Genomic DNA, 23,921 nt, shown 5'->3' with positions numbered 1-23,921 from the left:
AATTAGGATTATCAAATTGTTAATTAAAATTATATCGGCAGACGATTATATTTACTGCTGTGATAAAGGAATTCGAAAAAGGTATGTAATTCTAAAAATTATTTAATATATTTATAGCAGAAAATCAGATAAAATTAAGTTAGTTTCCGTTCTTATTTCGTGCACGACCGTAGCAAGTTCATAATAAAAGTCAGCAAGAGTGTCCAATTATATATTTATTGTATCATACGACTTATCTTACTGTATTCACTGCATCATTATTTTAAGTTTAATACTGATTATGGAATTTTTGATAATTCGCTAGTAAGAATTTTCTACATCTTTTGTACTTTTAAATCGTAGATGAAGTAATCAAAATAGGTTTAAAATTTAATTTAAAGTTTATTGCCAATGCGTCATATAATGGTTACGCCAATTTAAAGATTTGAACACTTTTATTCGGTTTATTAATTATATGATCAACAGAAAGTTTTAAAAATCGCTATCAACTCCTCTCTGTTTCTAAATTTACAGATTATAATTAATATTTTGTGAAATTAAAATTTATTTTCTGAGTTAAAATTATAAATGAAATCAAAATATCAACGAAGCGAATTAAATGAAATGTAAATTTACAAAAATACAATTAAATTAAAATAATCTAAATATTTAAATTACTCATTCTTTCCACTCGGGCAGACCATGCGTATAATAATATACGCAGAGGCTTGTAAATAATATAATATTTAAACTTATTAGAATTTTCTCTTTATAAATAGTACATAATTAGGTTAATGTTACCCTAGGTTCCGAGATGGCGGCGGGGGAAATTTTTCCCTACGTTGGAGACTGCGACGGGGAAAAAATTTTTCCCTCGATTCAAGATGGCCGCGTTTCCGGCCGCCATCTTGAATTTCTCTGCAGACTCCGCAGACGTTAACCAAAATATCCAAAAGAAAGAAAAAAGAAAAATAGATCTTTTTTACTCACTTTTCGATGGTGGTTGCCTACTTTTTCCTACTTTTTTCCCCTTTCCGATCCATTCTTTTTCCGGTTTTGCCAGCTTGGATACTTTCCTTTTCTCTTGGTGCGGCTCTTTTCTTCCCTGTTCTTTTCGATTCGGCTGCTCTTTTATTGGTCGATTGGCGTTTCCCTGTGTTCGATTTATTACTACTTGGCCATATAAACGACAGAATGCAACCCCAAGAAATGTGACCTAATTTACTTTTAAACGTTCCTTCAAAGGCAGAAGTCTTCGTTCCGCACTTACTACATCGCAAGAAACAGCTTTCTCTGTTACTCCGATGATATAATTTGCATTTACAATCGCACGGAATGCAAACGAACTCGGTCGGCTGTATGCCTACTTTTACAGCAAATTTCGGAAATTTCAATGCGTTATCGATACGGGGAGGCAAACGTAGCTCCAAAAAGTCGTCTTCCATTGACTTGTAGAAATCACGGGTGGTGCAACTCGACCGAAATTCGTCGTTGAAACTCAAATCGGCAAAACTACTCATTATCGAATAATAGGCAATAAACTAAACGCGGGGAGGTGGTGAGGAAAAAAAATGAAATAACGTAACCAGAAAAAAACCACAGCAATTATTCCAATACGCAATTCGTCGCAACACTGCAGTAACCGATTCCAACTGGAAACTAGTCGATTTGCATAAAATTGCATTGAAATGAACAGATATCACGTCACAGATCGAGCATTTGCATATTCGTTCGTAACACCACTACGAATTTCCCGCCGATATTACTCTCGCACGACGTCACGACAAGGCTCCCTCTACCGTCGCAAATTTACACACGACCGTCGCCGTTTCGAGGTTAGAGGATACTCGGCAACGTCGTACTCGGGGTTGAAACCGAACGGGGAAAAATTCTCAGCGGCGTCGACGTTACGACTGTAGGGAAAAAATTTTTCCTCGCCGCAGTGGCCAAGATAGGGAAAAATTCCCACCGCCGCCATCTCGGAACCTAAGGTAACGTTAACCCATAATTATAATTATAATACTACTTGATTATAATTACTGAGACTTCGAATCGATTTAGGCACGGTCATAAAGAATATACAAATTTTTTATGTTTATGAAGCATAATAAAGGTATATGTAATTGTCGGAACGAGGCGAGCTGCGCGATGACTAACCTCGACTACATGCATTCCTTGTCAACATCATAACTCTAGAATCAGTTGTCCGATCTTGATGAAATTTTCTTGGACGACTCATCATCACTCAAGGATGAAATGATTAAAATTTCAACTCTTAAAAATGATCCACTTTTGTAGAACTTACGATAGGGGTCAAAACGAAGGTCGCGCGTTTCTTCAATATTAGAGATGAAAATGAGTTGACTAAGGCTACGTCCTACGTGGCAGCGTCGGCAAGATTCTAGATTTTTATGAGGGAGTCGTGACCTTGACAGGGCGTTAGAGCATATTAATAGGAACAAAAAAAGTCTAATAAACTAAGGGTGTACGGGCGACCCTTCGCGAGATATAGCCCTCGAAAGATGCGCCTACGTCAGTTCTGGCCTCGCTATCGCGATCGGCAGTCGAGTCGCTTGCCGTTAAAATTGCCTTTAGAAGACGTTTCCCCCCTTCTTTTACTTCGTTCAAGAACTACCGTGAATCGATTACTAGTTTAGCACATGGCGGCGTGTGGTGGCACCCGTACGAGAGGTCAGTTGGGTTGCCATGTTCGCTGCCATAAGTAACATTTATTTTTCGTCTCCGGTCCAAAAATAGGGTACCGTTGAACTCATCTCGGTCCCCTGAGTTCAGATATATAATCAAAGTCCTGAAATTCCATAGGGAGTAATCTATAGTACACCCAATAGGGCTTGCTGCCTGTTAAACGCGCGATAGGCTTAGCGGAGAAAGCGGCGTCAGTTCCGACGTCGATAGTCATTTTGGGGGCCTATATCTCGCGAAGGGTCGCCCGTACACCCATGGTTTATTAGACTTTTTTTGTTCCTATTAATATGCTCTAACGCCCTGTCAAGGTCCCGACCCCCTCATAAACATCTAGAATTGTGCCGCAGCGTCTATTTATCGAGCGTATTTATCCAGAGATAAACTTGATCAGTTCCGAACGGCAGAAGAGCTATATCCAACAAACGAGCAAGTTAAAGAAAGCAACGAAGACTACTTGCAGTCAGGTAGTCTTCTGGCCTGCCACTTGGCTGGGCGCCCTGTTGCTTATATAGCATCTGAAAACACTCCAGATATTGCTTTGCCTTCGTCCAAAGATGACTCAGCTCTTGGTCTCTCCAAATATTTTAATTTCTCAGTCAATGTTAGAATCGTGATGAGAGACAACTTATGGGTGCAAGGAGGCCTCGTCAATGGTTCACTAGAAACGTATAGTTCCTAGTGAACCATTGACAAGACCTCATACGTTCCTTTCATCTATGGTAATCTGTTTCCAATAATCCCTATAACACGCTCTAAACAAGATAGCAGTATATTGCGATCTCTTAGATAGTTTCTCCTTACCTTATGAAACTCGATGACTATATACATAAATCACAGGGATTAACTTCTAAAAATCAAAATAGATATAGGTAAAAAAAAGATAGCTATCGGTCTTACCTATGTTGCATTCAGTAGAGCAAAAAAATAACTGACATAGTATTGTTAAACAGTTACAATAAAAATCACTGCGAGTCAATCTCAAACGCAATCTCCAAGGTCCATAGTAATAGACAGAATTTTATGAGACGTTGGCATATCAATTAATTAATGGCTTAGTCTGACCTCAAATTTGTACCTTTGAATGATACAATAGAAATCAAATATATTGTTGAGAACGAATGATTCTTTCTTTTTTTTCCCCTCATAATCTGGAAAATGAAGGTGAGAGCAGCCTGGCTCTGACAACACACTGACACAGCGTTACTTAACTAGTTTAGATAGGTTCGGGAGATAAGGAACTGGTTTTTCTTAAATCTTGACACAACTTTAAGGAGTAGAAAATAACTGGCGTATAATTACAGAACGATTCCGTAGCCATAGTTCTGTTTTTTACCACGAGATGTCGGTACTTCATGACGTCAAGAAGCTCGACAAACATAATTCTACGACGTCACTGTATCACGTGACGAAACGCAATCGGTGTAAATACAGCACAGTCAGAATTAATTTATTACAAACAAAATTTGCTACTGTTCGTTTCTCGAACGGCAAATTTGTCTTTTGTCCAATATTCAATGTTTATATTGTAGCTTTAAAAGATGACTATTGTTCATTATTTTCATCAAAATATTTAAAATTATACAGTATATTATAAAAGTTATTCTACAGAATATGTAAACTTTTCTTCTTAAATTCTTTTAATCTCAAGATTTCCCTGCTGAATTTTCAGTCTTTTACTCGAAATTTTTGTTTTCTTTTGTATTATTTAATAAAATTATTCATTGCTTTCTAGAAATAATTTAAACGTTTTATATTAGAAAATTTGCAATATTATATTTTACAATTAACGTTTATCTTTGAAATGTTCCACAAAACCGAACTGAATTTTCTTCATAGGCATCCTTATTTGGTTTTCACGAGATTTTTAAAAAAACCTAACATTGGTAAATACCAAGAGTTAAATGTATCTTGTGTAATTTGAGTAAAGTCTTTTGAATTGGTAGTTTAAATCTATCAACAAATTATCGTCGTCAGTAAAATATTAGTGAACTTTTTGTCGCCTCATTTAACAGATCTGCAATGATTTATTTGAATGTTTGGTAAAAAAAAGATTTATTGAAAATTATACATTTGCACCATTTTTATATACACCATCTGTTATTGAATGTTTTCTTTTTATAGGTACAGTACATTTCTGAATTGTGTATAGTCATAATCCCATGTGCCAGAGACGCACGAGCATAATTTATAAATTCCATGATTTTTTGGACAGAACGACACAGTTTATTTTAGTTGCTTCACAACTCCTCTGTGGCTTTCTATTCGTAGAAATCTGTCAAATACAGTTCATAATATCTTTATTTACTACTGAATGAGCTGTTAATATTCACGAAAACAATTATTTTAAGATATATTAATTAAATACTGCATTTTTTAAATTTCAGAACAGAATTTACTTGCCCTTCGTATTTTTGAATTCCATCTTCACAATTTCGCATGCAAATTCATGTACAGGTACAGTACTTTCTCCATATGTGCTCGTAATCGAAAGGAAGTAGAATATCCTTCGGAACATGAAATCTCGCTACAGAATATAGACTTTTCCTCCACGGTATTCGCAATGTTCTAATCTTACATGCTTGTTAGTAAGATTTCCTTTTGAGAAGAAGCGCTTATCGTAATAACAACAAGTATTTTTTGATATATCCAATGCAATATTCTCCATAACGATTTCTTAACAACATAGCGTAAATACTTCAAAACGAATTATCGATGATAAAGTATGGTTTTAAAGCTAAAATATCGTCAAAAAATTCCAATCACACCGTACAATAGTAGGTATACGATACCTGAACGTCACGACACTAGCGGCATCTCGTGGTAAAAACTAGAACTACGGCTACGGAATCGTACTGTAATTAGACGCCAGTGAGAATACTAGTAGGGTATCTGGATATCAGAGAACCGACACACGAGTCATCGCCGCCATGTTCTGTCGACTGTCAACATGTGGTCTATAGGTTTACATTAAGAAATCACGATTGTTTTTAGTTTAATAAAGCATTTTTACGAATAAAATGCTTTATTAAACTAAAACAATCGTCATTTCTTAATGTAAACCTATAGACCACATGTTGACAGTCGACAGAACATGGCGGCGATGACTCGTGTGTCGCTTCTCTGATATCTAGATACTCTAAATCACTGTTGCCACGCCGATTAGTTTGCCATCGGTAGAATCTACCGATGGCAATTATCGGGAGATTTCGGTAATTTTCGGTAGATCGACTTTTTGTGGCAGAAAAAGGGCTGCACATAAACAATAATGTGTTTTTTTTGTCATTTATTCTATTAAAAACTATAAAATAATAAAAAACAAAAAACTAACACAGAACGCTTACGTAAAAAATAATTTACTAATGTGAATGTATGTCTCTTTAATTCGAATGAATAAATCCAGTAGACTTCCTTACAGCTATCAAGTTAGGTACTCCTTTATTGGAAATTAAAAATGCATTTCGGGCCTATGTAACGTTTATCTACACGCGCGTATTTTGTAAATTAACAAAGTTTTTTGTTATTTTTATTTTTAATACTTCTGTAGCATTACACTGAGGAGGGGCTTAAACGCTACATAGGCCCAAAATGCATTTGTAATTTCTAATAAAGGAGTACCTAACCTGATAGCTCTAAGGAAGTCTACTGGATTTATTCATTCAGATTAAAGAGACATACATTCACATTACGTATATACAGCTACCACATCTGACATTGAGCATAATTTACTAATAAGTAGGTTACATTTTCTTATGTTTCCTACACAAAAATTACTTCTTTATTCTCTTCGGATATTCCAAAACTTAACATAATATACATAACTTTATCTCACTTCACTATCTTCTTCCATTTCTATGTTTGTTTAACACCTATCTAGCGTCACTTATCTTTTGAATTAAATTACTCTCCCACCGGTGAGCAATGCGTCAATTTCCCGTAACTAGCGTCAAATTTCTTTTCCAGATCTAATTGTTTAATGATCAAGCTAAAGCTATCTGATTGTTCTAAGCATCCTCAGTAGGTACATTTTGTCTTATGTTTCTAACAAAAAATTACTTTTTATTTTTCGGATATAAATAATAATAATAATTATTATTCAATATCTTCCATTTCTATGTTGTTTAACACTCTAGTTGTTATTTTTGAAATTAAATTATCTTTCACAGAAAAATCGTAACAGTAAATTTTTCCAACTAATTGTTTAATGAGAAGTAAGCTAGTGATTGTTTAAGAGCTCAGTTTATTTCATTGTTTTGTTTTGAACAGATTTATTGACGAAAATATTCTTTTCACATTAGCTGAAGAATGAGGCAAACACACTTTGAAGCTCACGATCAGTTATGAGATTAGGAAATAACAAAGCAACATCTGTAATTGTATGTATTGTATAGTCTCACTTTTAACAACGGTTCAGTACAAAAAACTAAATTTTTTTATAAAGTTGTTTTTAAGAGGAAATCTAACAGTAATTTGGGTGCAGCGTTCAATGTGAAAATCCAAACAACGTAGTCGAAAAAATTTAATCTGTTCATCTGTAAGGTTCAGTTGCATCATTGAAGCAATGACTTTTGCTCCAAAATACATGTTTTCTATAGCTAAATAATTTCTTGGATTTTTAAAATCAGTATTTTCGATTGGAGTGGTTGTTATATAATTTCTTTAATAAAAATTTTTTTTTTGAATTATTGTCAATTTTTCGGTAGATTTGGTGCTTCAATCAGTAGATCGGTAGACCGGAAGCAATATCGGTAGATCTACCGAAAAATCGGTAGACCTGGCAACAGGACTCTAAATACTAGGAGCCCGGGACGCCCCCTAGTGGGCGTTCTAGCAGCATTACAAATTCCTGACACGTTTGATGCACTTAATATATGAAAGTTTTATGCTCTTAATACGTTCCTCTCCACTGCCGTATTTCTTTGGTTGTGTCATGAACGGTTTCTATTATTAAAATATAAACTTTCGGGAGTCCACTATATAATTTTCAGAACTTCAAAATTATCCGTTTATTCGTTATTCGCCTCCTAGGGCACGTTACAGGCATTCCGTGACAATAATAAATTTCTATTACAAATATTCTAAATTATTTATATTGTTATTGGCCAAATGAATAATAATAATTTATTTACATTGTTAATTTAAATGTTTGAAGGGACACACGATAGGGGCGCCTCTAGTGCCCATTTTTCGCATAGCGTTACAGGGACAGACGTGGTATATAAGGCCGCGTTTCTTTATGCAGCGAGAGTGTAGCGAAACGACGTCACGAGCAGTGTTGGCCAATTAGAAACCAGTTTCAGTGTGTTTGCTGTAAAGCGCTTCTCGTGTGCTGCATAAAGAAACGCGGCCTAACTTATTGAACGCGTGTCCGCGTTCAATGGGTTATATACCACGTATATAGATATTATTGTATTGACGATCTTAATTAAGAATGGACGTTTACTCAATTAATGTATTGCTAAACATGATTAAACACAAAACTTGATGGCTGAACAGAATATTACAAAATTTTTTTTATCATTCATCATATTTATTATGTTAAGTTTATGAAGATGTTTTACAGTTTTTTTTACAGTTTTACAGTGGAGTGCCGTCATTGGAGGCGATGAAAGCGCTGCTTCCACCTACCAATGTCCTTCCCTTGTATTTTATAAAATATATGTATATTCGAATAATTCAGTGGCAGAAGGAATGTCGAAACCGGGTCAGTTTCAAATCATCCAGATTATATAGCCATTGGCACATGCGGGTTTAAGAGCACCAACCTCACCCGGTTTAGCTGGTAGAAGCAACACACGCACAAAGCATCCAATTTTATATCCCGGACTGGATCTGGGTTGTTAGCCGCCTGCCTGCTAGATATTCGGCCGCCCTCGCCCGATTATGTGAATCATGAGTAGATTAGATCAACGGCGGGCAACCCCCGGCCCGCGAGATTTTTAAGAGATTACTAAATTGGAATGATAACTAATTAATAGTTATTTTTCCAATTCTTCCTAATTTTGGAAAACGATAAGAGAAATAAATGTAGTAATTAACTTTTTATTTATTTATTTCATATTTGCAGACTAAAAGAATTACAAGTCACAAGTAGGCATCAATTAACTACTACAGCCCGCGGAAAAAACGTAAAATTTATTCTGGCACATGTTATAAAAAAAGTTCCCCACCTTCGACTAGATTTATAACTTAACCCAATCAATAGGAGTTTACTGGCATGTTTTTATGATAGTTCTGTTTTTATGATAGCTCAGTACAGTGGGGAACTGATTTCCGTGTACACCTGGTATTAAAACGAAATAGTTAGAAAACAAATGAGTATTAAGTTTAACATATTTAGATTTTTACAGCTATGGTAAGAAACGTTTAAAATTTACAATAGCACTGTCGCGTCCTTTGAGATATACTAGTGATGCGACAAAAGAGGCATTTGACATTGACCGGTATCGGCACCCTCGGGTTTGGCACGCACACAGCTACCTGGACCGTCTCTGATTCCGTTCATTAGCCACTCGTAGGGAGCTATTTCACTAACTTGTAAGTGGATTGTTCTAAGATTTAAAAAGTAAAGAATATTTTGTTATTTTTATGTACGTTTCTTCACAAAGTTACATTTAATTATACGTTTCTTTAAAAGTATATTCATACAATTGAAGAATTTTTTGTACTAGGTATGTATATTCATAACACATTTTGTTTTATCAAGTAAGTTTTTCTGATAATTTTAATTTTAGCCCTTATATCGTGGCTAGTGATTCAAAAATTTATTTTAAAAAAGTTTTGGCTGAAGACCATATAATGAAAAAGAAAACATTATTAAAAGAAAAAGACCAATGCCTAAATTAAATATAAATACGTCAATAAAAAATTTCGACATTTTGACGATAAAATTTATGATGAATGACGATTCTTTCGTAAAATTGAAGCAATTTGGAAATCAAAATAGAAAAGAATTTAACATTGGTAGACAATATAAAATAAATATTGAAAATTATAACAAGGTAATTGATAAAGATAATTACGATTAATAGATATATCTAAATTAATAGATGTTATATGTCTTTTCTCAAAGCAAAAATTGGCATTTAGAGGGCGTAGGGAATTTATTGAATCTAATAACGGAGATAATTATATTGAACTTTCTTATTTATTAAGTACGTCAGATAATCTATTAAAAATACATTTAAAGAAGTATACGGTTTTTACTGGCTTATCGAACAAACGAATACGAACGGGCCCTGACACGCAATTAATTGATTGCCCCTGTAAGTCGGCTTCTTACAGAAACCAGCTTCTCTGTCATCAAATATCACGGCACGCCACTGCATCATATTCAACTACATTCGTTCGTTATAAAGGAATTTCATTGCTAATGATACAAATTTTTATTATTTCACTTATATATAGTTTTAAACATGACCTATAATGTCTAAGTATTATTAACCTTTTAACAGTGGAACAGTCAGACCCAGCACTACCAGTTAGTTGTGGAAGTAAATCGTGGGAAATTTTTTAAGAATTTTCCCACGCGTTTCTGTCGTTTCCGTTTAGGAAAAAAAAATTTAAACAGTTACGTCTAGTAAAGAAAAAATTGTTCTTTATTGTCATATAATTATTATATATATGAATTTTTTTCGCGGTAATTTTTTGCTAAATTTTTTTTTTCAAATTTATATTAAATTCTTTTTTGATTTTCTATCCGATACGATTTTTTCAAAAGTTTTTAAAAAATTATATAAAATTGAAAATAAATTAAAGTTTTAGGCATTTAAGTCATGACGATTTTTTTCAACCTTCGAATCAAATTCAAGAAAATGTAATTGACAGTTAACGAATTTCATCCACAACAATAGATGACGTAAAGGTTGTTATGATTACAACTACGACGCCTGGCGGCCTTTCCCCCCAGACTGAAATGTGGGTGAAGGTCGTCTCGTGTTCTACTTTCTGTAGAAGTGACGTAATCATTGTAAATAAAAGAAAATTTCAGTATATCGTTTATTTAAAATTTTAAAATTCGTTGTTCAAATTTACACCGAAATATTAAAGCGGATTAAAATATTAGCATTTTGTAAATAAACTTACTTGACATATAATAAATTTAAATAAATTAATCTTTAAGAAACAACAAAACAATAAAAAAATGTAGAAATATTTTTATATTCATCTTCACATTTATAACATATGTTATCGTCATTGACCGATATTTAATTTTAAAAACAATTTTCATCATTGGCATGCATCAGAAAAAAATGCACAACTTCCCTAAAACACACTTCATTGAGAAGGTCCGCTTCACTCTGAAAAAGCCGACAGTTTTGTCAGAAATCCAATGTGTGACCTACTTTCTCTAACATAGTAAAACAAAGTAAGTTACAGTACAACAATACACATAAACATAAATAAATTAGTAGCCCAATAATACATACTTTCATGTAAATCCATATGTTATATCCAAAAGTCAGTTTTCCCAAATTGTTGAAAAATAAATTATTTTCAACTTTTCTTTTTGTAAAGTAGCATATTCTGAAAAACAAGTTCTATATTCAGCGTAAAATTTCCACCTTTTATCCGTTAAAAACAACGCAAAATGTACGAATCCACGTAATAAAAAATTATCGCAGTGAACTTCGAAAAAACGAGAAACACAGAAACATTAAACCGCCCTGTACGAAATCTGGCGCGAACTGATCATATACAATAGACAAAACGAAAATGCTCTTGTCCAATGTCATCAGGTGACAAAGAGTTTCTAAATAAACGCTAAAAGTTTTAAAGAATTCTTCCACAAAAACCGATGAATTTAATTAATACACAATAACTAAATTTGTTTAATAAAGATTAATAATTTTCCATTATAATTATGCAAATTAGATATAAAATAGATCATCGCGCAAATTCTCCCGCGAACCATGGATGACTCTTACGTCATCTGGATTGAAGTTTCCTGCAAAATACTGAAAATTTTTATATAATTATTTTACTAATCCAGTCAAATTTAAATAATATATAATGTCTAGATCTGTTTAATAAAGATTAGTAACGTACTATCACTAATATGCAAATCAGATATGACAAAGATCAATGTGGAAAAATTTCCGCCAAGATAAAAATAGCTTTCGGTCACGTGATCACCAAGAAATACGAAGAAATATGCCTTAAATTTAATGTTTGTGTACAAATTAATACATTTTAACTAATGTCATCGTTTAAAATTTAATGTTTCTGTAAAAATTAGTAAATTGTAACAAATTTCATCAAAGACAACAGAATAATTTTCAGCTTATAAAAACTCTACAATAAATGATTATTTCTTCGAAAGACGTCGATATGCACGAATAAATAATAAATATACAATAATGCTTTTATCCATTTTAAGTGGATATTGTAAAAATTAAGCTATTTAATTTGTTTGGCTTTTATAATTTAGTTTCCGAATATTTTACTGTGAAATTCCATTTAGTAAACAGAAACAAAGACAAGCTATTAGTTATAAACAGGACAATAGAATAATTTTTACGTAAATTGAGTGAAAATACAGAAAAAAACGAATTATATCAAAGATGGGGACAAACAAGCTTACATCCCCAGAACAGAGCTTATAATTTGTTGTCAATTTCAGCCTGTTCCTACTTTGACTGTTTTCTGTTGGTAAAAACTTATTTTTTTAAAATAAAAGTACTTTGTTGTTAGTGAAGAAAGATAAAAGTATCGAAATATAATATTCAGAATTAAAAATATTGATGTATGTCCATATTAGAAATGTATATTTTTTTCCGATATTAGAAATAATATCACGAGAAAAACATTATATAAATGAAATACGGCCATAAACAATTTCTTTCTGTCAAATAAATTACGGATTAAACAGGCTTATCTAGAAAAATTCAATCGCGAATAACTGACTTTAAATATACAGAGGATACAGTATGCTTGTTATGTGATAGTATCTGCGTTTACAAATTAACAGAATTTTCCTTTTTTTTTTTACACATTATTATGCTATAATCTAGGAAACTATGTTTAATAATAAGACATACTACAGAAAGGGTAAGAAAGGAACGTCAGTCATTGTAACTAATGTATTATTGAAAGTTTCATTCATATAGATAATTAATTTTATCAAGATACATTTCTCCAAAAGAAAATTATCGATATTTATCGTAAATATAAGTAAATTTTATTATAATTTAGATAAAAACTCATTTTTTCCCCACGCATGGCTTCTTTCCCCTCCCTCTTACTCCTATACTTGGAACATTCCATTTCATAATTTGATGTAATAATAACGTTTAAAATGATTCTAAATAAAATATTGACACTTAAAGTAGGTTAATATAGGCCTATATTGTCACGAGTCTCAGGTGTATTCATAAAAATGTAATAATCTATACAATAATACTTTCTCACATGCTCCATGTGTTAAAGTTTGCAGCTGTAATTGAAGGTAATATATAAAGAAACAAAATGTTTATATTATCAATAGTTATAAAAGATATCTTATTTTCACGTAGAAAAACAAAATAAGACAGAAGAAACAGACAATCACACGATATCTCTATCCAGGACATTCTATAATTGATTTCAAATTTCTAATGTCGACATACATGAATATTTTTGTGTGTGTGAATATTATATTTCGATACTTTTATGTTTCTTCACTAAGAACATCTTAAAACATTAACTTTTTACCAACAAAAAACAGTCGAAGTAGAAACAGGCTGAAAATAACAACGAATTATAAGCTCTGTTCTGGGGATGTAAGCTTGTTTCTCCCATCTTTGATATAATTCGATTTTTTTCTGTATTTACACTCAACTTACGTATAAATTATTGTATTGTGCTGTTTATACTTAATAACCTAACTTTGTTTCTGTTTACTAAATTGAATTTCACAGTAAAATACTCGGAAACTCTAAATTATAAAAGCCACACAGATTAAATGGCTTAATTTTTACAATATCAATTTAAAATGGATAAAAGCATTATTAAATAATTATTATTTATTCGTGTATATCGACTTCTTTCGAAGAAATACTCATTTATTGTACGGTTTATGTAAGCTGAAAAATTAAATTTTAAACATATTTCTTGGTGAACACGTGACCGAAAGCTATTTTTATCTTGGCGGGAGATTTCCTAGTGACCTATCTCATATCTAATTTGCATATTTGTAATAATATTTGTGATAATCTTTATTAAACAGATCTAGACATTTTATATTATTTAAATTTGACTGGATTAATTAAATAATTATATAAAATTGTCAGTGTTTAGTGGGAAAGCTTCAATCGCATTGACATCTTAAGTTTTTCCATGACGTACAGTTGGCGGGAGAATTTGCGCAGCATCTTTTTTATATCTAATTTGCATAATTATAGTGGTAAATTATTCACCTTTATTAAACAGATTTAGTTATTGTGTATTAATTAAATTCATCGAATTTCATTAAATCATTTTTTAAAACTTTTAGCATTTATTCTAAAACTTTTCGTCATGTGATAAAATTTTTACAGGAGCATCACTATATTAATCAATTGGCGGGAAAATTTAATAGCGTGCGGTTTGGTGTTTCTTTGTTTCTCGTTTTTTCGAAGTTCACTGCGATAAATTTTTATTACGTGAATTCATAGATTTTGCGTTGTTTTTAACGGATAAAAGGTGGAAATTTTACTCTGAATATAGAACTTGTTTTTCAGAATATGCTACTTTACAGAAAGAAATGTTGAAAATAATTTATTTTTTGACAATTTGCGAGAACTGATCTTTGTTTGGATGTAAATGAAGGCATGTATTATAGGTTTACTAATTTATTTGTGCATATAATTATGTAGTTCTAGTTTCGAGACATTTATGGTTTTTAGTGTTTATAAGCGTGTTATTTAGACATGTCTACCAATTTAGTGCTAAAACGTAGAACTACGTCAAAGAAGAATACAAACTTTAATTAGCAAGTAGTCCCTTTATTAGCAAATTAATTTGTTGGTAGATTTTTTTACATTTAAAGTGTAATTAGATGAAACTAAATGGATGTGAACATAGAAAGTAGAATATGGCAAGAGTAATAGATAAAACTATTATTACATATTACTCGATCAGAAAAATTTATACTTGAAGAATTTTGTTTTGATAATTATTGCCTAGGGTTTATGTCGAAAATATTTTTCAGTTATATTTGTAATTACAGTTAATTCGAATAGTAATGGCGCTTAAATATTTATAGAATTAATTGAAGTTTTCGAATTTTTTCAAGGGTCTTTTCAATGCTCTTTCAACAAACAATCCATTTTATGGTTAAATTTTACAATTGGGACCCTTCTTTTGCCTTTAAAAGCTCATATTTTAGAATTATAGATTCCTCCATCACGATTCTATCGATAGTGCGGGCGCCGCCATCTTTCTTTCTTTCACCGTCGTTCCTAAATGCCTACAAACGGCAGCGCACTCCCGTAGTAGCGGAGACGCAGAGCGACCGCTATTAAAGAACGCGCCCATGGAGCAGTCACCAATTATGCCGAAAAGTCCGTTGTTCGCAGCAAGTCCGTTGCTCGAGTCACGTAACGGCCAAACAGAAAGTCCGTTGTTCGCACCGTCTGTTATTCGATGCGTACGTTATACGAGGCACCACTGTATTTTTGGCAGTCGTCAGAAGTTCTCTTGATTTATTAAACTAAATTTACGATTTTACATTAGAATTTAGTTATTAATTAATATATGGAAAATAATACCAATTGATTAAATATTAAATATTTTTCAGATCCGGTATGAAATTGAAATATCTCAATATTTTCTTATCGAAGAAGTTTAGACAATTAGGATTATGTATTGGTAGAAATCCTTCTTATTTCATCGTTATTCCGGTATTCGTATCTGTGGTATTAGCTACGGGTCTTCACAAGTGGAACGAAGAAACGAATTTAAAAGATTTAGTCGCGCCCAAAAATACCAGACACGTTACTGAAGAAGCCTCCGTAAAAAGATTATTTTCAATGAATCTATCTTCTGATGCATACATGGAAAGGATGAACGAAGAACCAAACATAGCAGTTGTCCTAGTTACGGCAAAAGACGAAGGATCCGTGCTTCGAAAAGACATTTTTCAAGAAATTATTCAACTAGATAATGCTGTTCAAAATATAAAAACATCAGAGAATTTCACATATAATGATTTATGCGCCAGAAATAACAAGAGATGCTTTCAGAATTCTATTTTATTAATGCAAGACGAAGTCGAAATGATGGAAAACAACAATTATTCCATCAAATATCCTTTAAACCAGAAAAATAAATACGATTTCCAATTAACGAGTCTATTTTTAGGAGGAGTCGAGAAAAATGCAGAAGATTACGTTAAAAGTGCTAAAGTATTGCGGCTCGTTTATTACTTTAACGACTATTCGAAACTTCAAAGAAGGAAAGTAGAAGAATGGCAAAATCTCTTTTTGGATCGTATTGCATCGAGTCGTTTTCAGTACATAACAGTCGATCGATACACGGCTATTACAATTAAACAAGAGTTATCTGCCCTTGTCAGTAGAATATTTCCTCGAATACCGATTGCAATGTTAGCAATAGCAATCTTTTCAATGCTGACTTGTCTGTATAACAGCTGGATCGAGAGCAAACCTTGGATCGGAATCATTGCATTAATATCTGGAGGAATGTCGTTGGCTTCGTCATTTGGATTGATCATGTATTTTAATACACCGTTTGTGGTTACTGCTGCATCTACACCCTTTTTAATCATAGGTAAGAGTTACTTAAAACATTACGATTTACTTTAACTACATAAATAAGAATCATCTACTTGTTAAGAATTAATTAATGTAGTAAAAATTTGCGAAATGTTACAAATAATCTTTCAGAATGTTTCACAATTTCCTAATTTAGGGTCTATATTTATGTGTTGTTTTCTTATGTTTCTATTGGTTGTATTGTTTTCTTATGTTTCATTTATCTATTTATTATATTTATTTCTTATTGTATTTGATATGTATTTGTCTATTGTTTTTTTTATAAAAATAATATATTCGGATATTTACTGCACATTGCTAAAGTAATTCATATTATTGCTTAATATCATTATCGTTTTAAAAAAAGTTGTGGTTTTTACGTAAAGTCACCTTTTTTTTAACTCTTTTCACTTTGTGGGCACTAATAGGGCCTCTATTAGGAGGCCCATCATGGGTTCGACCACAATGGGGGGACTGGGTGGTGAGGGACGGGGCCCGACATATCCGAACGGACCAACCCCCGAAACATTCCTGGAGATTTCTCGACCCGTTCGGCTTCGATCCCGGGTAAATCCAGAGCGGTAGGCTGCCACCTTGACCGCTCGGTCATCCGGCCACTGCGTAAAGTCACCTAAAGCCCTGGTCACACTAAGCGATTTCCAGCCGCGCGGGCGACTGCAACCGCGACGGCTGTTCCGGTTAACTAGTAATCCCCCTCGAAAACCGGCGCGACTGCAACCGCGACTAGAAACAAAAAGTTTGTTCTACTCGCGTTGATTGCAAACGCGCATCCATCATCAAACGCCTTTGTGCCACGTCATACGGTGACAACATTGAAAATAGTACGTCCTCATGGCGGATAGTTAGAGGATTGATACTTTTACAGAATCGAGAGTGAGCGAGCTTATCCGGGCTCACGAATACCTGTGGGGTTTTAATTCTTCGTTTTAGCGAAGATTTTCTTTTTGTGTATTCTCGCCAGCTATATCAAAATAATTGCCTTTTTTGTTTTATTCATTCCAGAAAAGGAACTGCTTACCATTTTAATAAGAAAAGTGGCTAAAATTCCGTAAATACTATGAAGTAGAACGTAAAATGTCGGTAAACTCACGGAAGTAGTCAAAAACAAGTTACTGTAATTTTATTGGTTTATTATAGGGTCACGTGTTTCCGAGTTGCAACGTCAACGAACAATGTGTGACCACGAGAAGACGCGCGCGACTTGCGATTGTTGCAGTTGCGGTCGCCTGCGCGGCTGGAAATCGCATAGTGTGACCAGGGCTTAACTAACATGTCACAATATTGCAAAAGTAATGTTCTTTAAATTTAGAAGAAATTTACAGGCTGCTGTCAATGTTTAAAACGTTAATTATTTTTATTTTTAGCAAAATTCAAAGAAATTCAGTAGTAATCATTTTAAATCTACAGTAATTGTATCTTCCATGCTACAACATCACAAGATGGCATTGTGTTCTTACTGTTTCATTTACGTAGAATTTCTATTTCAACACTGGCTGCTGTAATGCTTTGCATTGTGACATATTGAGATTTTTCAGTTCATAATAGGGATTCCTGAAAATTACCCAAATCTGTTTGATTGTTAAATACATTTGGAATATTTCTTGAAATAAAAGTTAAGCATACAAAACATTAAAAAAGACAAGAAGAAAATCGATTCTTTACTTTTGTTAAAATGTTGCAACATATCGAAGAAACTCCTTTAATATCGATTGTTGTCGATTCCATTGTTTTGAGCGCCAAGTGAATTTTCTATATATCTTCACTACGTTTGCATTCCAACACCAACAGTTTAATTTGCTCTTTTAAAATCGAGCAAGATTTGTCTTTTGCTGAAAGATTGTAACGATGGAAGTAGAAGACTAATTCTTGTATTAAAAGAACTTCAGTCTCGCTGGGTGTCTTGGGTCGAAGTTACAATTAGTTTTGAATTTATTGATTCTTGGAACTGACCGATTGAAGGAGTACAGTTTACTGAAGATTCGATGATAACATGCAAATGAGCGAAAAAAATAAATTCTTGCTTTACCTGCTTTCTTAGCGGCTACTAACATGCTGAATATGAGAGTTGTCAATTGGACCATCTAGTTTTCGTCGAAGTCTATGACGTAGTGTAATGTTAAAGCAATAACCGCGCGGTAATTGTCCGAATCAACACGATCTTGAAGAATTTCGTTTCATATCGCATCCGATATTTTGCGGTGACTTTTCATCGTTTGCGCTGGGATTTACAATAATAATGCAGTTGTAATATTTCAGGTAACACATTTGTGTTAAATCTAATTCAGTAACAATGAACTGTACCAGAAAATATTTAACCATTTTCAATAGGTTATAAAGACAAAGTCTAGTTTCACATAAATTATCCATTAAAAATTTTCAGTTCATTGCACTTTTTCCATTAAATATTATTCGTTGTATAAATTGTCGATACGAAGCGTTTCGTATAATGTTTATATTCTTGAATAATTCTTACTTTAATAACTCATTCATCATAACTATTGTATGTAATTTTCGTTTCAGGAGTAGCCATGGACGACGCTTTTGTCTTTCTTGCTGCGTGGAAAAGAACCGATTCTCAGAAGACCGTACCAGACAGACTCTCAGAAGTTTATTCGGAATCCGCTATTTCTGTTACCGTAACTTCAGTAACGAATTTCATAGCTTTCATTTCGGGATTGTTCACCCCTTTTAGATCCATATATTATTTTTGCTTGTACGCATCGATTGCTGTTCTCTTCTGTTACGTTTATCAGATAACGTTCGTTGGTGCATGCATGGCACTCGTTGGATATGCGGAAAAACAACAAAGACATTCTTTATTCTTCACAAAAATAAGTACACAAACAGGTAAAAAATAGAACGAATCATTTGGTAGCACTTTAAAAAATTAAAACCAATAAATTTTTCTTTCTAGGAAACCATTCATGGATTCGAAAAATGCTCTTCACCGCCGAATCTTGGAAATCTACTAAAGACACCACCACTCAAACGTCATCAATTTGGACCCAGCTCGGTAATATTTTATTTTTATGGTATGTCATGATAATTATTCTCTTTATCATGGCAGGTTACGTGACTGTTGGAATTTGGGCAGTGACAAAAACAGATACTATAGGAACATTATCCGATTCTTCCGCAAACGATTCATACTACTTGCAGTATCATAAAAAGCTTTATAAATATTTCAAGCATTACGAATACAGAATCCAAATCGTTGTCGATCAAGAAATAAATTATGCAGATGTGGAAATTCAGAATCAAATAGAGAATCTTTTCTCCGAAATGAAGAGAGAGGGATTAATTGCAGATTTTCTTACCGAATCTTGGCTCCGAAGTTTCTTGAAATTCGTCAAGAACGATTCAATGTCTTCGATCGTAAAATCGTACAACATGAACGACACAAACGATTTTATTGTCGTTTTGCGCCGAATGTTTATACGCCATCCCTATGCACAACAATTTCGTAATGATATTGCATTCAACTCTGACTATACAGCTATCGTAGGAAGCAGATTCTTTTGTCAGACTAACTTTACTGTCGACGAAAAATCATTCTTGGAGACTTTACAGAGACTAAGGAAAATCACTGATAAAATGCCTTTCAGAGTGTTTCCGTATCACTTCTTGTATTATACCGTCGACAGCACGGAGTTGCATGTAAAATTTACTGTACAATTGTTGAGTAGCATTGTGATAATTGTAATTTTTGTTTGTTTCGTTTTTATGGCAGACGTTGTCGTCACGTTTTCGATCGCTTTTTCCATTGTTACTATAGAAATTTCTACTTTAGGATATATGGCTCTGTGGGATGTCGAATTAGCACCAGTGTCTATAATAGTGTTAGTCATGTGCGCCGGTTTTTCGGTCGATTACTCTGCTCATCTGTCTTATGCTTATCGACATTGCGACATTGAAGATTGCAATGAACGTCTTCGTCATAGCATCGATTGTATAGGATTCGCAATATTTCAAGGTAGTGCAACTACAATAATTGCCGTGTTACCTTTAGCCATTTCGTTGGCATATGTATTTGTCGCGATTTTTAAAATAATCTTCTTGGTTATTATATTTTCTTTTATTACTGCTTTAGTATTTCTGCCGGTTATTTTATCGACACTGAATTACGTGAAATCGAAAATGTGTCAAAGAAAGAAATGTAGCAAAGACCTCGACCACAGAGTTGACGGGAAGACAAATGTTGGTTTTTATTTGTCAGAAATTCCCACATAAAAAGCAAATAAAGCGCTTTCGACCTTAGTTAATCGATTCTTATAAATGATTCAATAATTTATTTGGTTACAGTAGAATTATTGAACAAAAATTTGTACATATTCTGTAAATATAAAAACAACGATAGATTTCCATATGACGTGATTCAAACTGCAGAAATTAGCAAAAATAATACAATTTTTAATTACTTGAAATTTTACATTTATTTTGGCCTACTTTTTTCCCCTTAATTTCCGTACTGAAAAGGTGATGCTTCCGTTATGAACTTGCAAGTGAAACTATTTCGTATTTACGTGTTACTAACGTGACCAAAACCGGGAAACTTCACGTGGCCAGCCCATTGGTTAGGAGCGAATCCACGATCAGTGTTTGTTGTTTTTATCCACTCGATCACTGTGTGCTAAATCCGAAAAGGTAAAATAGAACAGTACTATAACGCTTCGCCATTGGTTATTGGCGGAGTAAGATTCATTTTCATTAAAAATTAGGAAAATATTTTATTTAATGGAATTTAATTAATATCGTGTCAGATTACGATGATTTTTTTTCGCTATTATCCATACACTCGTTATTTTAACATTGAAAAATAATTCTAATTAACAAAATTGCAATGTTACTCAGTGAACCGAAGCTGTGGTCTATTAATTTTGATTTAATCTTAGTTAATTGTATTTATTAACGACGTTTAAAAAATATATGTTTAGAAGATGACTAAAAGTTTAGAAAAACTTTAAAATTACATTAAATATAAATGCAAAGGTTTCGTATAATTGATTTTAAAAAATTTTAAATTTATTCCTTTTAACGTATAATTGCAAAATTTTTAAGGAAGAATATAATACTGGAAATAAAATTAGTAATAAGATTTAATTGTTGTTATTTATTTATTATTATTATTATTAATGTTAAGAAATAATTTTTTTTGTAGGTGACATTGAACAATTTGAACGTGATTAAAATATCATTAGGAGAGATATACTCAATTTGCCTTCAGCTATTGTCTCCTAATAGTTTTATAGTCTACAAATTAACTACTTTTTGTAAAAATATTTTTCAATAATTTCCTTAACAATACAAACATCTGTATGTTTCTTTGGTAAATATCTTATTATTTAATAAATTAATTTAAATATGACCATTAGCTTAAATAGAACTCCACAGTAAATTGTAAACCGAAAGAAAACCTTAAAATAAATTTTTATTTAATATAAATTTTCATTTTATATCTGTGGCTACTTCCTGTTAAATGGTTGGAATAATTATTCTGCCACAGTCTTGGTTTTTTACATATCTCGGATCCGTCCTGTTCGGTTCCAGGTATTTGTTTCCTGTCATATTATTTTTGGATTATAGAATCGATGGATTAAGACACGCAACACACGGACAGCCTGCGAAAAGGAGATGCATACCGGCTTTTTTCTAAGAATTTTTCCTACTGCACAAATATCAGTTTTGTTTTGCGTTAATAAGCTGTTCTAAAAGACATTAATGGAAAATAAGGGCAATAATATATCTGTATAATTATTTATTAATTTCAATCACCGTTAAATCTTAATCGTTAGACACATGTAGCACGCACTGTGCACCTGCATATGATATAATTTACATTACGATACGTGCACTGTGGTTGTGAATTATAGGGATAACAATAATTTAAAGGATAATAATGTTGTTGCGGCTGCAAAAAATATCTATTTTGTATGTTCTATGTGAATGATAAAATTTACCAAAATTCTTTTCGTACCTTTTTTTTTTGGCGGGCCTAAAATTCGTGAGCCTTCTGTAACGAATTTCATAGCTTTCAGTTGAAGTTTGTCCACCCTTTCAGAGCAATATATTATTTTTTCCTATACTTATCGATTGCCGTTCTGTTACGTTTATCAGATAACGTTTGTTGGTGCGTGAATGGCACTGTGGATATGCGGAGAAACAGCACCGACAGGGTTTATTTATTACGAAAATAACCGCAGAGAAAGGTAGAAATTAAGTAGTGAATCTTTCGATAAATAAATGTAAATAGAACAATTTTGGGTGCATATAATACTAGTTTATACTACTTTAGAAGATTATTAGAAGTTTTGAAAAGATTAAGATGGAATAAAACATAAAAAGTGATTTTATTTCGTATCGTTTCTATGAAGAATATTTTTTCGGGAATATATTTGAACGTCTTCCAACCTAGATAACAAAATAAAAATTGCAGAATGAAACAAAGTTAGTTAACAGATTGTTTGTGCAAGCAAGTGAATGGTAAAAAGATTGGAGTTTGGAAAGTTGTACAATGTTTTAGGTGAGTTTTAAATAATTTTGTGTCGATGTTAATTCAATAAAGTTGATGATCAAACAGACAAATACTTCAATGTTGACGCTTGAGAAATGTCTGATAATGAAGGTTTTCTTTCAAAAAAGTTTAGTAATTGGTTACAACTTTTAAATATATGTTAATAATAAAAACCAATGCATGTTAATTGAATTTCCTTCCATGACCTAAATTACTTTTGTTATTTTCGACATTGAGTTCATTTTACATTCTTGTACACGCAAATAGTGTTGTCATAATCATATCCTAAACATGTTTACTAACTTTTTTTATTTTATGAATTTCATTTTATTATCTAGATTGAAAAGGATTCAAATACATTTTTTAAAATAAAAAATTTTTTATAGACATAATACTAAAGAAAATCACTTTTTTGAATTCGATTTTTACCGAGTCAAGCATTCTAATATTCCAGTAATATATGCAGAACAAAGTGTGCTATTATTTATTGCGATTTATTCTAATTAACTCTCATAATAGTATAAAAAAGTCCTTATGAAATGACGTCGTTTCCCAAAAATATAATTAATTCTTTTCATTAATTTTTAGAAAACTGCATTTGGATTCGGAAAATTTTTTTCCCTACTGAACCTTGGAAATCAACTAAAGACACAAGCACGCGAATTTCATCAGTTTGAAATCAACTTAGTACTATTTTATCATTGTGGTACGTCAATATAATAATTCTGTTCATCATGACAGGTTACGTGACAGTTGGAGTTTGGGGAGTAACAAAAACAGATACTTTAGAATCATTTTCCTATTTTTCAGCATACGATTCATACTATTTGCAGTATCATAAAAATCTTTATAAATATTTCAAGCATCACGAATACAAAATCCAAATCGTTGTCGATCAAAAAATAAATTATGCAGATGTGCAAATGCAGAATCAGATAGAGAATCTTTTCTCCGAAATGGAGAGAGAAAGATGA

The 23,921-nt window shown here is 32.6% G+C and overlaps 1 protein-coding gene across 1 annotated transcript; it reads left to right on the top strand.

The window, feature by feature from the left end:
* LOC136980947 (patched domain-containing protein 3-like) lies at positions 1–23,921 on the top strand. The gene is made up of 6 exons (XM_067277146.1): positions 1–81; positions 15,440–16,431; positions 18,957–19,283; positions 19,351–20,462; positions 23,536–23,653; positions 23,758–23,921. The coding sequence occupies exons 2-6, from the start codon at positions 15,447–15,449 to the stop codon at positions 23,919–23,921; spliced, it is 2,706 nt and encodes a 901-aa protein (XP_067133247.1). The 5' UTR covers positions 1–81; positions 15,440–15,446.

This window comes from Centruroides vittatus, unplaced genomic scaffold (genome assembly GCF_030686945.1).
Source record: "Centruroides vittatus isolate TY-2023 unplaced genomic scaffold, ASM3068694v2 contig_738, whole genome shotgun sequence".
Classification (NCBI taxonomy): domain Eukaryota; kingdom Metazoa; phylum Arthropoda; class Arachnida; order Scorpiones; family Buthidae; genus Centruroides; species Centruroides vittatus.
The sequence above is the reverse complement of the archived record's forward strand: the minus strand, read 5'-3'. Positions and strand labels throughout refer to the sequence as shown.